We start from the raw sequence: 14093 nt of genomic DNA, 5'->3' as shown, positions 1-14093 counted from the left end.
GAGGCGGCCGGACCCGCGGAGGGCGGCTCGGCGGGGCGGGGAGGAGGGAGCTGGTCTCGGACTGAGGGGGCGGGGAGAGAGGGGTGGAGCGCGGAGGGAGAGGCGAGGGGCAGCGACGGCTGGACTCCATTAGTCGCTCGGGCCAGGACGCCGCGTTTCGCCGGCAGAGGAGGGGACCCGACACCACCGCCGCTGCCGGGCAAGCCCCCGCTCCGCGCCCGTTGCTGCTCCAGTCCGGGCCGGGAGCGCAAGAAGCGCTCGGTGAGGGGCCGGGCCCGGCAGGGACTGAGGGGAAGCGCGGGCGGGGAGGAGGACCGTGGAGCCCGCGGACGGCCTCTCCCGGGCCTGGGTGCGGCCGGCAGGCGGGCAGGTGAAGCCCGCCGCGGTCCGCTAGGCGAGGGCCGCTAGGCTGAGGCCGCGCGGGGTGGGCGGCGCCGTGTCCGCCGAGGACCGCCGCGGGGCGGGAGCCGGGGTGACCGCGGGAAGGGGCGCGGGGCGTAGAGTCCTGCCGGCAGCTGGCCTCCCCGCCGGCTCTCCAGAATTCGTGCGGAAACCCTTGCGTCCTCTCACCCGCGGCTGACTGTGCGAGTTCGGTGGGATTTGCTTTCCTTTGGGAGAGTGACGCTGACGAGAGCCATTTCCTCCGTGCTCGCAGGAAGGAGCCATGGCTCTGGACGGGATAAGGATGCCAGATGGCTGCTATGCGGATGGGACGTGGGAACTGAGCGTTCATGTGACGGACCTGAACCGCGATGTCACCCTGAGAGTGACTGGGGAGGTGCACATTGGAGGCGTCATGCTCAAATTGGTGGAAAAACTCGGTGAGTAGCATCCCGGCCGCGTCAAAGTAACGACTTCTCAGGCTGGGCGCGCGGGTGGGGAGGGGGGGACTTTAAGGCGGGAGGAGGGGTGGGTTTTGGAAGTCTTGCTTGGCATCCCGCAAATGCTTTTGTTTTTCCTAGTGTAAGATTCCGTTAATATTTAAACAAATAGGCTTTCCCCCTTTGCCTCTTTTTTGTATTGTTACTCTTTGAAATTTTAATAATTTGGTGACTTCAGTCTCCTAACTAGTACTCTTAATTGCGTAGGAAATAGAAAAAACTTAATTCTTAAAGGAAGTGAGAAGAGTGCGCAAATGAAGGTTGAGAGGGTTATATTACAGGGTTTGTGGTTATCGGTTCCTTACCTTCAGTGTACCTGAATGTTGGTGACGTTTGACATTGAGGATGATGCAAAATCTATATAAAATTAAATTCTGTTGAAAAATGTTCAACTTCTGGCGTTAATATGAAAGTTGTGTAGCTGTGCTACTACGTGATGGAGTATATTTAAATGTTCCAGTCATCCACGGTTAGAAGGGGTGGGGCAATATTTGACTGTCTGTAATAGTCCGTGCTTTTAAGTTATTTCGAGCGTTGGATTTATGTAAATAACAAGCTAGTGAAAGAATTTTGTTTTAAAAAGCAGATATTATTGACTGGAGATTGGCAATACTTGATTGGGTACAAATATATTGATTTAATACTGTTAAGTTGATTAATTTTAACACTGACTCAGTCATACTAGCATATCCAACAATGTGAAGTGTAAGAAAATTTTCAGTACACATTTGTGATGGATGAAACCATTTTCAGCTGGGAGAATCAACTAAAACTATTCAATAGATGTTTTTATTACAAGAGAAATGCTCGGAGGACTGTTCCTGAGTTTTAATGTGTCATTTGTTTGTAGTACAAGTTCTGATAAGTGTGTGGCATTATCTCTCTGGGCTTTGTATGTGTGTCTTTTTAAAACACAGCATTCCTTCTTCAGGCCACTCTGGAAAAAGAAAAATGGTTATTTATAAGAAAATGTATTTCTTGCCAAGGATTAGTGTATACCTTCCATATAAACTTACCGAAATTGTGCCCCCAGTATAAGACAGCATTCATTTAGGTGGAACTTTTTTGGATCAGTGCAGGGAGTTTAATTATTGAAGGACCATAAAGAAGCTCCTTAGAGGGTAGCCTCCTTAGGAATGTGCGTTGTTTGGCTCTCTGAGACATAGTCCAGGAGGGAGCCCCCCTGCTTTGTAGCCCTTTCAAAAGGAGATTCTGCTGTGTTTACCTACATAACTGTTAGTTATCATTGTTCTTACCTGATTTGACTAAGTCAGTCACTGTGCAAAATATTTGAGTCTTTTTTGTCCAGCACTAGTAAGGGATTGTTTAAGGAAGAAAATATCAAATATAATTGTTTGTATTTCCTTTGTTTTCAAAGGGAGTAAGCATTTGCTTCAGAGATTGCTTTGTATATGACAAATGGGCCTCATTAATACACTGGTTTCAAAAAGAGATATTATTGTGAAAAGGAGCTGTTGAAGGTGACTGAGACAACTTGTAGTTCTTGAAAGCCAGGCTTTATCTAATGAATAAATAATGACTATGTTGCATTGATTGGAGCTGTTTATTGTAGAATCACAGGCATAAATAGAAATACAGAGAATAAACTATTTGCAGACAGAACTGATGTTAATTTGCAGTGACTATAATGTTAATCTTTTAATGTTGATATATTTTAAATTTTTTTATGCAGTGACAAGAAACCCAGTAAGGTAGGAAATGTGTACATGAAAGCTTTACATCTTTCTTGAACTGAACAATATTGATCCTCTTAGATTTTGATTTTCAAGTAGAAAATGTTCTTTAGCGTAATTCTGACTTTCCCCTTTGGTAAAAGTAAGGCTTAATGAATTTTTGCTCCTGGTTTTAGGATTAGATATTTTGAATGGCAAGCTATTTTGTTACCTATTGGCAAGTAAATAGAGGAGAAATTCTGGACAGCATTTTGACTTAGAAATCAGGCTCGTCAAATTAGAAAAGAACTTTTTAGTTCTTCAGAGTTGCCTAAAACTGGAATGGCCTACCTTCTGAAGCCCTAAGTTGTGTTACTGAAGGTATTGGGCAGACTGGTTAGTTACTTGTCAACAGCCGAAGTAGATCAAAGAAGCTTGCAGAGTTTAGATGAAAAGAGGTGGAGGTCATGGCACAGATCAGATGGTACAGGATCTCATGTCTGAGGGGGTTGTAAAGCAGGGATGCACAATTAGCAGAACCAGGCTGCTCTGCACTCAGAGCAGTTATGGTACCGAAGAGCAACTTTCACCTGTTTTCAAACTCCACATGCCTGTTTGATACCCTTTTTATTTTCATCATTGTGTGTATGAATGAATACCAGAGCATTATGTTTTAAGGCTGTCTTGCATATAATCAGTGATAACAGTTATTTCTCTGGGATTGGTAGATTTTATGATGACTCCTTCCTTCAACATTGTGTTAAAATTTTGTGTGTATGTACACACATGAAATTTTCTGCGAAGAGTCTTAGCTTTCATTAGGTTTTCGAAGAGGTCTATGATCAAACAACGATTTGGCCCTTGAAAGTCAGCCTTATTTTGAAGGTACAGTGTTCATCTCAGACTCAGGCAGTTTAATGAAGCAAGCTAAAAAAGTAAATAATGCTTCCAGCAACATCTTTATATTTAGAATTTTATAAAGAACTTGTGTGCTTCAGGTAAGATCATTCAACCGTGATTCTTAGATTTATGACTTTAATTCAAAGATCTACTTGATGCCTTTTAAATTTTAGTACACAAGACATTTGTTATTCTGCGCAGATCTTTTAAAAGAAGATAGAGTATACACCATGAAAAAGTGGGCTTTCGGGAATTAAATCCTGATGTCACAGAAACTTCTTCCATCTGTGACTTTAGGTTGATACTAGACAAGTAATCTCCATATCAAGTTTCCCAATGTTTATACCCCATTCTGAAAATGAAAAGTTATTACACTTGATTTTTTAAATCCAGATTGAAAGCTTTAAATAAAAATTTTTAAAAGTTTTTGTACTTTTTGTTGAAAACAATTTTCAAAGCTAATAGATTTTTTTTTTTAAGAAAAGAGTTAAAATATAAAATATCAAGGTTAAGGATTATAAAAATAAGACACCAGAGAATAAAATTATAAAAATAGTTGTGTTTAAAAATAAATGTTGCAGGTAAGGAGGAGGCTCAGTTTTATGGGATTCCCTGATGTTCCTTTGGAGATCACCAAGAAGTATTAAAACTGTTCTACTCTGTAGAATTCAGAGCTTAGTAAGTATTGAGGATTCAAAATGCCAAAAGATGCTTTGTTTCACTGCATAGCAAAAGGCTACTGTTTCTGGATGTAGCCTTTGGAAAGAAGTCATCCTCACTTTATCATGTATCATGTTCTTGCTATAATAATAGAATACATTTATGTTGGAGTTGTGTGTTAGGATAAAGTTAAACTGTGATTTTAGCACACATGATGACCCACCCCCCAAAGCTTTTGGTTCAGATTACCTTAAAAATCCCTTAAAGTGATAAGTGATCATGAAGTATGGTTTCCATTCATTCATTCCATCTCATAGAATTATAAAATAGCTATTTTTTCCTTCAGAAATTCCAAAAATAAATTTCTTTAGTTGGACCACAGATGAAGAAATTGGCTTGCATTCGGGGCTTTGTTACACAAAAATACTTTAAATACTAGGATCAGAGCTTGGCAAGATACACATAGGGAGAAACGATTATGTTACTGGACAGCTCCCTTACACTCCTGCTTAGGGCTCCTTGGGGAGGGTGTGCTTATTTAGTGAAATGGTGTCTATGTCGTTGAAATCCTCAGTTTTTTTCCTCTGAGGGCTTATGATTGAATTCATGGAAGTGAAATGTCAGCATGATGCAGCGTCAGTGCATTCATAGTGGACTATATCAAGATAAAATTTCTGAAAATCTTTTGAAGTGGGGTGGGAGAAGCACTTAATGGTGAAATCATGTATATTAGAATAAGTTGAATTTTAGTTAAATATGTACTTAGAGCAAGTTTACTCAGTAATTAGAGTACTCTTAATGATCCATTGGAACTGGACATTGAATTTTATCTGTTTCTCAGCACATCTGAAGCTCTTTAAAAATAAAGGACACTATGTGAATTTTACTAAAATTCTCATAGCATGTAATAAAGTTCAAGCTATTCTTTGGATACATTATGGGTTGTTTGCTGCTGTGTTTTATACCCAGTTTTTAAAAAGTCAACAAATACTGTTTGATTCCAAGTAGAGTTAACTTATATTTATAGAGGCACTAAAAAGAGTGTATCTTTTTTATTCCGTTTGTTAGAAAAGATAGTGTTGGAAATGCCTATTAGCTATTAAAAACAGAAAATTTGAAGTTTTGTCTTTTATCTTCAACTCTTTATTTTTTGTAATTTCAAACTTATAAGTTCAAGAATGATAATTGAATACTATAGTCTTCATTTAGATCATCTGTTAGCATTTTTCATTTGATTTCTCTGTGCACATACACACACACTTTTGGGAACCATTTGAGGGAGTTACACACATCATAACCCTTCATCTCTAAGTACTTAAAATATGTGTCACCTAAGAACAAGGACTTTCTCTTTCATATTACATTACAGTTATCAAGTTCAGGAAATTAAACATTGATTTGATACTGTTGTCTAACATGCATCCAGATTCATATTTGGCAGTTGTTCCAGTATTAGCCTTTGTTTTTTCCATCCAAGATCTCATTCTACATTTAGCTGTCAGTAAATTGCCTTCTTTACTTAGTCTCCTTTAATATACACAATGGCTACCAAGTTTAGAACCATAAGAGATTATGTAATATGTGGCTTATTAATATTACGTTGAGATATATGTAAAGTAATAGTACCTGTTTCCAGATACTTCACAGCCATCCTATGGCATAGTTCCTTAGCATTTGTCTTTTCAAGACATTGTTTTACCTTTTTTTCAACAATAAAATTGTTTATCAGTGTGAATTTCACTTCAGAATGATTGTAGGTTCTTCTTCATACACCTTTATCAGTAAAGCTTAGTTTTCTTCTTAGCTTACTATTGGATAAGGTATACAATATTTTTACACATCATTGGGTATAGGTTTCCATCGTGTTAGTTGTCTTTAGGCTAGTAGACACTAATAGATACACAGAATAATAAATAATATTCTGGCTCTGCCATGTATTGGCTTGTGTGATCTTGGACAACTAATCTAATCTTCTGAGTGAGTTTTGACATCTGTAAAATTCCAATTAAAAAAAACTTTCTCGTAGGTCTTGGTGAGAAAAGAGATAATACATGTGAAAATGCATTATATGGACTATTTGTGCTACACAGATAAGAGTGGCCGTTTTCTCAGTGGCATTGAGAGTCCCTGAATATCCTGAAGTGGAGGCAGGGGTCAGGGAGGAACTCCTTTTAAAAGGAGTTCAGATGTAATCTAGACTGTTTAAAAGGTTCCAGCTTTAATCGTGGAGAATTACACCACTCAGAAGGAGCCTAGTTTGGGACTGCTTTGTGCTCTCAACCCCCAACAGCAAGGAAAATAGCTATCATTCCACCCTTTCGCTCACTTCCAAGCATACGTGCCTCTGTAATGTAGCAAAGAGCTATTTAACTACTGTTTTCATGAGATTTCTGAAATGGAGTGGACCAGTAAGTGGACAATGGTATTCCAGAGATTTGAAAAATTTATAACCATGAAGGCTTCAGTAGTGTGTTTTTTATTCAGTTGTAACAAAGGAATGATATACCATTGTGTCTTGGCATGTGAAAACATTGAGCCCATTTAGAAATTAATGGAAATGGTTTAAGAAAAAAGCTAATATATGCAATATTTTTATTTAGATAATTATCTTACTGAAATAATTTAAAAATTGTGCTGATGCCATAATATATTACAAAATGGTATATTTGCCCAGTGTGAGGTAAACAGATACTCTAAAAAAATATTTTAAGATAACTTTTTGAGATATAATATTCTGCACTCATGTTTGTGGTTACAAAGTCATATCTACCATAATTCTTTTGTAACAAATTTTTGCATAATTACTGCATTTTTTGCTCGTTAATTTTTCTTAAAATCAGGCTTACTGAGGTATAATTTACATACAATAAAATTCATACTTTTTAGTATACTGTGCTGAGTTTTAGCAAATGCATGCAGTCATAAAACAACCACAGTCAAGACACAGAACTTTTCCAGCACCCCAAAAACTTGTCTCTGTGTTTCTTTATAATGAGCCCACCCCTTCAACTCCAGCTCCTGAAAAACCACTGGATGTCTTTTCCAGAATGTCATATAAATGGAGCTTTAAGGGTGGTTTCTTTCACTCTGGTGGCTCAGCTGTAAAGAATCCCCCTGCAATGCAGGAGACATGGGTTTGATCCCTGGGTTGGGAAGATCTCTTGGAGAAGAAAATGGCAACTCACTCCAGTGTTCTTGCCTGGGAAATTCATGGATTGAGCAGCCTGGCGCGGGCTACATACAGATCATGAGGTCACAAAAGAATTGGACACAATTTAGCAACTAGTACATTTTAGTAGTAAAAGTGAAGTCGCTCAGTCGTGTCCGACTCTTTGTGACCCCATGGACTGTAGCCTATCAGGCTCCTCAGTCCATGGAATTTTCCAGGCAAGAGTACTGGAGTGGGTTGCCATTTCCTTCTCCACGGGATCTTCCCAACCCAGGGATCAAACCCGGGTCTCCTGCGTTGCGGGCAGACACTTTACTGTCTGAGCCACCAGGGAAGCTCTTTACATTTTAGTAGTACATTTTATTTAAAAATAATTGTTAGCGTAATACATTTTAGATTCTTGTATATGAGTAGTTGTTTTTATTGTCCAGTTGTAGTTCTTTGTATGAGTATGTACCACAGTTTGTCTATCTACCAGTTGTTTGCAGTCTTTTGAGAGTACCACTGTTTTTTCTCGTTTGCAGAGATTTTCTGAGAGTTAACAATTGTTCCAAGTCCTCCAGTAGCATTTGGTATTGTCAGGGTTTTGGTTTTATTTTTGTTTAATTTTATTCAGTCTAATAAAGTATGTAATGATATCTTACTATGATTGTAAGTCACACTTCCCTAATGGCTATGATGGGAAGCTTTTTACAGGCTTATATGCCATCTGTATATCTTAGTAAACTGTCTTCATATCGTTTGCTTATTTTTTTAATTGTTTTATTTGTTTTCTTGTTGAGTTTTAAGATTACTTAATATATGCCAGATACAAGTACTTTATCAGATAGGTATTTTAAAGTATTTTCTCCCAGTCTGTGGCTTGTCTTTTTATTTTCTTAACAGTATCTTTCAAAGAGCAAAATTTTTAAATTTTGAGGAAGTCCAATTTTATCAAGTTTTTTCTGGATTGAACTTTTAAAAAACTGTCTTCCACAAGGGAATTGGCTTAGTCAAAGCTTGAAACTTTTTGCCCTATAAGTTGTGTAACTTCTGTTTATTTTTGTATGTTGAAAGGAGAAATATATGAAGTATAGTAGTGATAATGTATCAGAAAGGAAATAATTGCATCATATCAATTTGAAATAATGTAATTACAACTTTAATTTGGTAAAATCTAAGCTATAAAATAATAGGCCAGTGAAAACTAATTTACCATCAATCCATTAGAAAACCTAGATATTTTAGAACTTTAGTCATAAAAATAGATCTGTAATAAAGCATCATTGAATAATTAAAATTTTAGGGTTTAATGTTATAAAAAGAATTAAGTCTGGATTATAATCCTGACCATGCTACTTAATAGCTTTGTGATTTTTAAAAATTTTTTAAGTCAGAGTTTTCATGTTAAGGGTCTCAGTTTCCTTATCTGTACAATACAGATAAAGACAGAAGCCTTCGTTTATGTTTGTTACCTTGTCTTTTAGTGTTATTGGAAGTCTTTGAAAATTGTTCTTCAAATATAATATCCTCTAAACAGTATCGTTGTGTATAAAGGGTCATTATTTGAATCCTTCATTCTTTGCTTTTTGTCTGCCTTCCTTCATTGAGACTATTACACTATTTATTCATAGTGACTCAGAGTTATGTGTAAAATGTTGAAAATTTTATTTTCTGATACTTTTTCTGTTTCAATAATTCTGCTCAGTGAATTAGGGTTCTTAAGAGAAGATGATAAGCAATAAATGGTTGAAATGGGAAGTTTACATTTAGATTTCCCTTCCTTTCATGATTCAGTCTGCAGACTCGATTATTTATTATTTAGTTATAAAGACCATCCAGTTTCAGTGGGTAGCCCTTATACAGTGTTGAAGGTAACAGAGCTGGTAACCTTCAGCCCACAGGAGGTGACGTTTGCTTTGGAATCTGTAGTGAATCTTTTCTCAGATATTTACCTATCTTATTTTTATATTATGCTGTAACTAAAAGCTACATGAGGTATCTTAAAGATCAGTTTTAAAGCATCAGTGTGATGATGGTTTTGATATCTTTTCTTAATGGAGCATTCAAGGTTATGAATAAAACAGCAGTGACGTGCTAGCATTATTGATTGCAGATGAAGATGTCTGTTGGATAAGTGCCTCCCAGTTTATTGTTCCTTAATGAGGTTCCTGAATTTCATAACCTTTGAAGTTAAAAATAACTTGAAAAATGCGGACAGTTGCTGTATCAGTTTAAGCTTTTATGCAAGGTGTTGATGCAGTCTGTTGCTGTGATAGAATGCCCTTGTTGTGGAGCATAGCCTGTGGGAAGGCCTCCTGTGTCACAATCCTGATTTTGCAGCCCTGTGGTGTGTGACCTAACCTGTCTGTGCCTGTGGTTGCTCATCTTGAAAATGGGAATAATAACAATGTCTTTATCCTAGGATTATTAGAAGGACTCAGTTAGTTAATATATGTGAAGTATTTTAGAATAGCCTCTGTAAATGGAGCTATGTTGATGAAGTGTAGCTATGTAAAATGTTCCCTTTTACTGAGCTAGAGAAATAATATAAAAGATTGGGAATGTGTCATTTATAAAGGTGAGCCAAATAGTACTGATTCATTCTCTACCATATTAGGAATATATTTTAACATTATTGTGCTTACCTTTATCACTATGGGGTTTCCCTAGTGGCTAAGACTTTAAAGAATCTGCCTGTAATGCAGGAGATCTGTGTTCCATCCCTGGGTCAGGAGGATCCCTTGGAGAAGGGTATACTGACTACCCACTTCAGTATTCTTGCCTGGATATGACAAAGATGGTTTAGAAGCAGTAGATTTTGTATTCCAATATATACAAAATTATAGATAAACCATGCTTAAATGGAGGCTATTCCAATTTAGTATTCTGGTTTAAGCAAATGCCTTTTTTAAAAGGTGAACTTTGTCAGTGTTTAAGGACTTAAGTCCAAGATGTGGCCACTTAGAGTTATATATGACCTTGGCATATTGTTTTAACCTCTCCTGATTATTAATCTCACTTAACCTTTGTTTACTTCCCTGCTTCTTAGAGTTAATATAAGAACTAAGTATGATGTAAAAAGTATTGGGATGACCAAAAAGTTTGTTCAGGTCTTTTTCATGAGATGGTACGAAAAAACCTGAATGAATATTGGCCACCCACCCCAATATTAACAGAATCTCTGGTAATAAGTAGAATGCCTATATTAAGAACTCAAAAAAAATGTTACCCTCAGTTATCCTTCAAATACTATGTAAACCTAGTTTTGAATTGTGGGTTGAAGTAGCCTGGTTTATTTTCATTGTATTTATGTAGTACTTAACCAAAACCCCTTCTTATTTTCTTGCTTTTGTAAGTTTTGTTTAATGGCTCTGAACTCTGGAATACGTTCCCTGAGCTAAACTGCTTGGGTGGGAATACTGGCTTTACTCCCTATAAGCTTTGTGACCCTGGGTCAAGTTATTTAGCTTTGCGGTGGCTTAGTCTCCTATAAGTAAAATGAGGGTAATAGTATATTTACCTCATATGAGTTGTGAGGATTAAATGAATACATATGTGTAAAGTACACAGTGGTGTATAGTGAGTACTGTTAGGGGGTGGTGGTTGTTCAGTCAGTTGCTCAGTCTTGTCTAGCTCTTTGTGACCCCATGGACTGAAGCATGTCAGGCTTCTCTGTCCTTCAGAGTGACTGTGGTTATTTTATTGAGGATCCTAATGGATGGCTAGGATATCTCACTACTAAATATTTTCTTGGATGAATTTGGGGAATAAATGCCTTAAAAGAACTTAGACCAGGAAAGAGGGACTTTAGAACAAAAGGAGACATTCACGTGTAAATATTCCTACCCAAAGATAAGTACATGCATTTTTTGTTTCAGTAGGTTAGAGAGACTTATAACATGTGGCATTTGTGAGGATCAAAGAGATGGTGAACTTGACCCATCAGTAGTAGCAGCAAGCAAGCATTTATGGAGGGCCAAGCCATGAAATTAAAAGACGCTTACTCCTTGGAAGAAAAGTTATGACTAACCTAGATAGCATATTGAAAAGCAGAGACATTACTTTGCCAACAAAGGTCCGTCTAGTCAAGGCTATGGTTTTTCCAGTGATCATGTATGGATGTGAGAGTTAGACTGTGAAGAAAGCTGAGCGCCAAAGAATTGATGCTTTTGAACTGTGGTGTTGGAGAAGACTGGAGAGTCCCTTGGACTGCAAGGAGATCCAACCAGTCCATTCTGAAGGAGATGAGCCCTGGGATTTCTTTGGAAGGAATGATGCTAAAGCTGAAACTCCAGTACTTCGGCCACCTCATGCGAAGAGTTGACTCATTGGAAAAGACTCTGATGCTGGGAGGGATTGGGGGCAGGAGGAGAAGGGGACGACAGAGAATGAGATGGCTGGATGGCATCACTGACTCGATGGACGTGAGTGTGAGTGAACTCCGGGAGTTGGTGATGGACAGGGAGGCCTGGCGTGCTGTGATTCACGGGGTCGCAAAGAGTCGGACACGACTGAGCGACTGAACTGAACTGAAGCATTATATTAGGTAATAGGATGTAGTCCCCACATAAAATCTGAACGACTTTCTAGTAACAGTGAAAACGGAAGATTGCTTTGAATTGACAGTCTCAATGTGAAGCACCAAATACGTGGTTCAGAAAGATGGTGGAGATTTAGAAGCATGAGCCTCGACTGACTGACTTTATTTGAAGAGAGCCAGGGTGAAAAGTTTGGAAGAAAGGTATTCTGGATTGAAAATTGTGATGTTTATGATGTATTAGAGACTAAGAGAAGCAGAAAATATGATTATAGAGAGGAAATATATCATTAAGTGAGGAAATGATATTCTGTTTTCTTCTGTTATTCCTTCATTCACCTACTTGCTTTAAATGAGAACCTACTAGAGTGCCAGATACCATACTGCGAATGGCAGAGACCAAGTGTACAAAATTAACTTAATCCTTAGACTCATTCGACCTGCAGTCTTAAGGGTAAGACAATCTTTAAATAAGTAATTGCTGTTATGTGTGAGTGTTATAATAATTAAAATAGTTATCAGAGAGCATATATACTGGGGAACCCAACCTAGTATATGGGGAAGGGTTTCTGGAGGACATTACATTTAAATCGAGGGCTGATGGTGTCTGACTCTTTGCAACCCCATGGACTGTAGCCCACCAGGCTCCTCTGTCCATGGGATTCTCCAGGCAGGAATACTGGAGTGGGTTGCCATTTCCTTCTCCAGGGGATCTTCCTGACCCAGGGATCGAACCCAGGTCTCCCACATTGCAGGCAGACGCTTTAACCTCTGAGCCACCAGGGAAGCCCGATGGTGGAGTAGGAAAGAGCCAGATGAGTGAGTGGCAGAAGATCTTAGGAAGGAGGTGTAGGATAAAAGAACAGCAGGTGGGAGAACATGAGAAGTCGAGCATGCAAGCATGGGGATGAGGGAGGGCCACCATTTGAGGAACTGAGTCTGTGTTGATAGAGGAATGGTCCTGGGGAACCAGGGACTTGACAGGCTTAAGAAATAAGCAAATGCTTAAAGTGCATTGTAAACCAAATTTAAAAGATTTAGTATTGTGGTAAGAGCTGTGAGATTCCAATAACAGATTTTAAACTGGAAAGAGACATCAGATCTTTACAAATTTGAAGTACATCATGTTCATATATGTCAGTAACATATGATACAAGCAGTAGTAAGCCTCTTGCTGCTGCTGCTAAGTCACTTCAGTCGTGTCCGACTCTGTGCGACCCCATAGACAGCAGCCCACCAGGCTCCCCCGTCCCTGGGATTCTCCAGGCAAGAACACTGGAGTGGGTTGCCATTTCCTTCTCCAATGCATGAGAGTGAAAAGTGAAAGGGAAGTCGCTCAGTCGTGTCCAACCCTCAGCGACTCCATGGACTCCAGCCTTCCCGGCTCCTCCAGCCATGGGATTTTCCAGGCAAGAGTACTGGAGTGGGATGCCATTGCCTTCTCTGAGTAAGCCTCTTAGATTCCAAGAAATATTTTTTTCCATAGCTTGTGCTCTAGTCCCGTATTAGAATTTGTTTCCATACTTCTTTTTTGAAGTATAGAATAGCTAGTGCCTTTGACTAACTTCAAAAAACAAATCCAGTTTTAATACTCCATGAGTCAAACACTAACTGATAAATTCAGCCTTGATGTTACTCTTAGAATTTGTCAGATGTTGACATTGCATGGACTCTGAGTCCAGTCTTCTAGGAACTAAGCCAAACTGAACCAAATTTGTAGTAAACCTTTAGGATTGGATAGAAAGTTACCCACCCTCTGGAAATGAATAATTGACATGCTTTCTATTTGTGTGCACTCTGTAATTGCATGCATGATTTATGTCATCTGGTAAAACTTCTTAACTACTTGAATTAGTGTATTTTGTAATAGCAAATACTATTGCTATTTGAAATAGTATTCAATTGATACTGAAATTGATAAACATTATTTTGTGTTTGTGAGTAACTTCAGAAGGCGATTTGTAAACTTAGTTGATTGTGTTTTGCTTTGATGGGCGAATTCCTGAATTTTCAATCAAGTTAGCTATGTCAAAGAAATGTCAATTAGTCACTTTGTATCAGAAGTTTAGTTTCTAAATGTTTTTAATCACTGGTTGATGCATCTGTTTTAGTCACTCATTGAAATCTTAATGTAAAACAATAATTTTCTTATGCTAAAATTGAATGGAGTACTTTAATTGAAATATTTTGGCAGTTTGAATGATATGTATACTTTGAAATGGTTTACTGCTTCTACTAACAGATGACAAACATTTTATTAAGAATAGGACATATCAGAATTTTGGAAACCA

The 14093-nt window shown here is 38.3% G+C and overlaps 1 protein-coding gene across 7 annotated transcripts in view; it reads left to right on the top strand.

Annotated features, from left to right (window-relative positions):
• The window catches only part of FERMT2 (FERM domain containing kindlin 2), a 77039-nt gene that overhangs the window by 1142 nt on the left and 61804 nt on the right, over nucleotides 1-14093 (top strand). For 6 of the 7 annotated variants that reach the window (XM_019968923.2, XM_019968922.2, XM_019968920.2 and 3 more), the window contains exons 1-2: nucleotides 128-261; nucleotides 656-821. In XM_019968923.2, the coding sequence (XP_019824482.1) occupies nucleotides 665-821 (157 nt within the window). In that variant the 5' untranslated portion in view covers nucleotides 128-261; nucleotides 656-664. Of the gene's footprint in view, nucleotides 1-127; nucleotides 262-655; nucleotides 822-14093 lie in introns of those variants that run through there. The other variant, XM_070797615.1, reaches the window with a different exon arrangement.

Source organism: Bos indicus, chromosome 10 (assembly GCF_029378745.1).
Source record: "Bos indicus isolate NIAB-ARS_2022 breed Sahiwal x Tharparkar chromosome 10, NIAB-ARS_B.indTharparkar_mat_pri_1.0, whole genome shotgun sequence".
NCBI classification, from domain to species: domain Eukaryota; kingdom Metazoa; phylum Chordata; class Mammalia; order Artiodactyla; family Bovidae; genus Bos; species Bos indicus.
The sequence above is the reverse complement of the archived record's forward strand: the minus strand, read 5'-3'. Positions and strand labels throughout refer to the sequence as shown.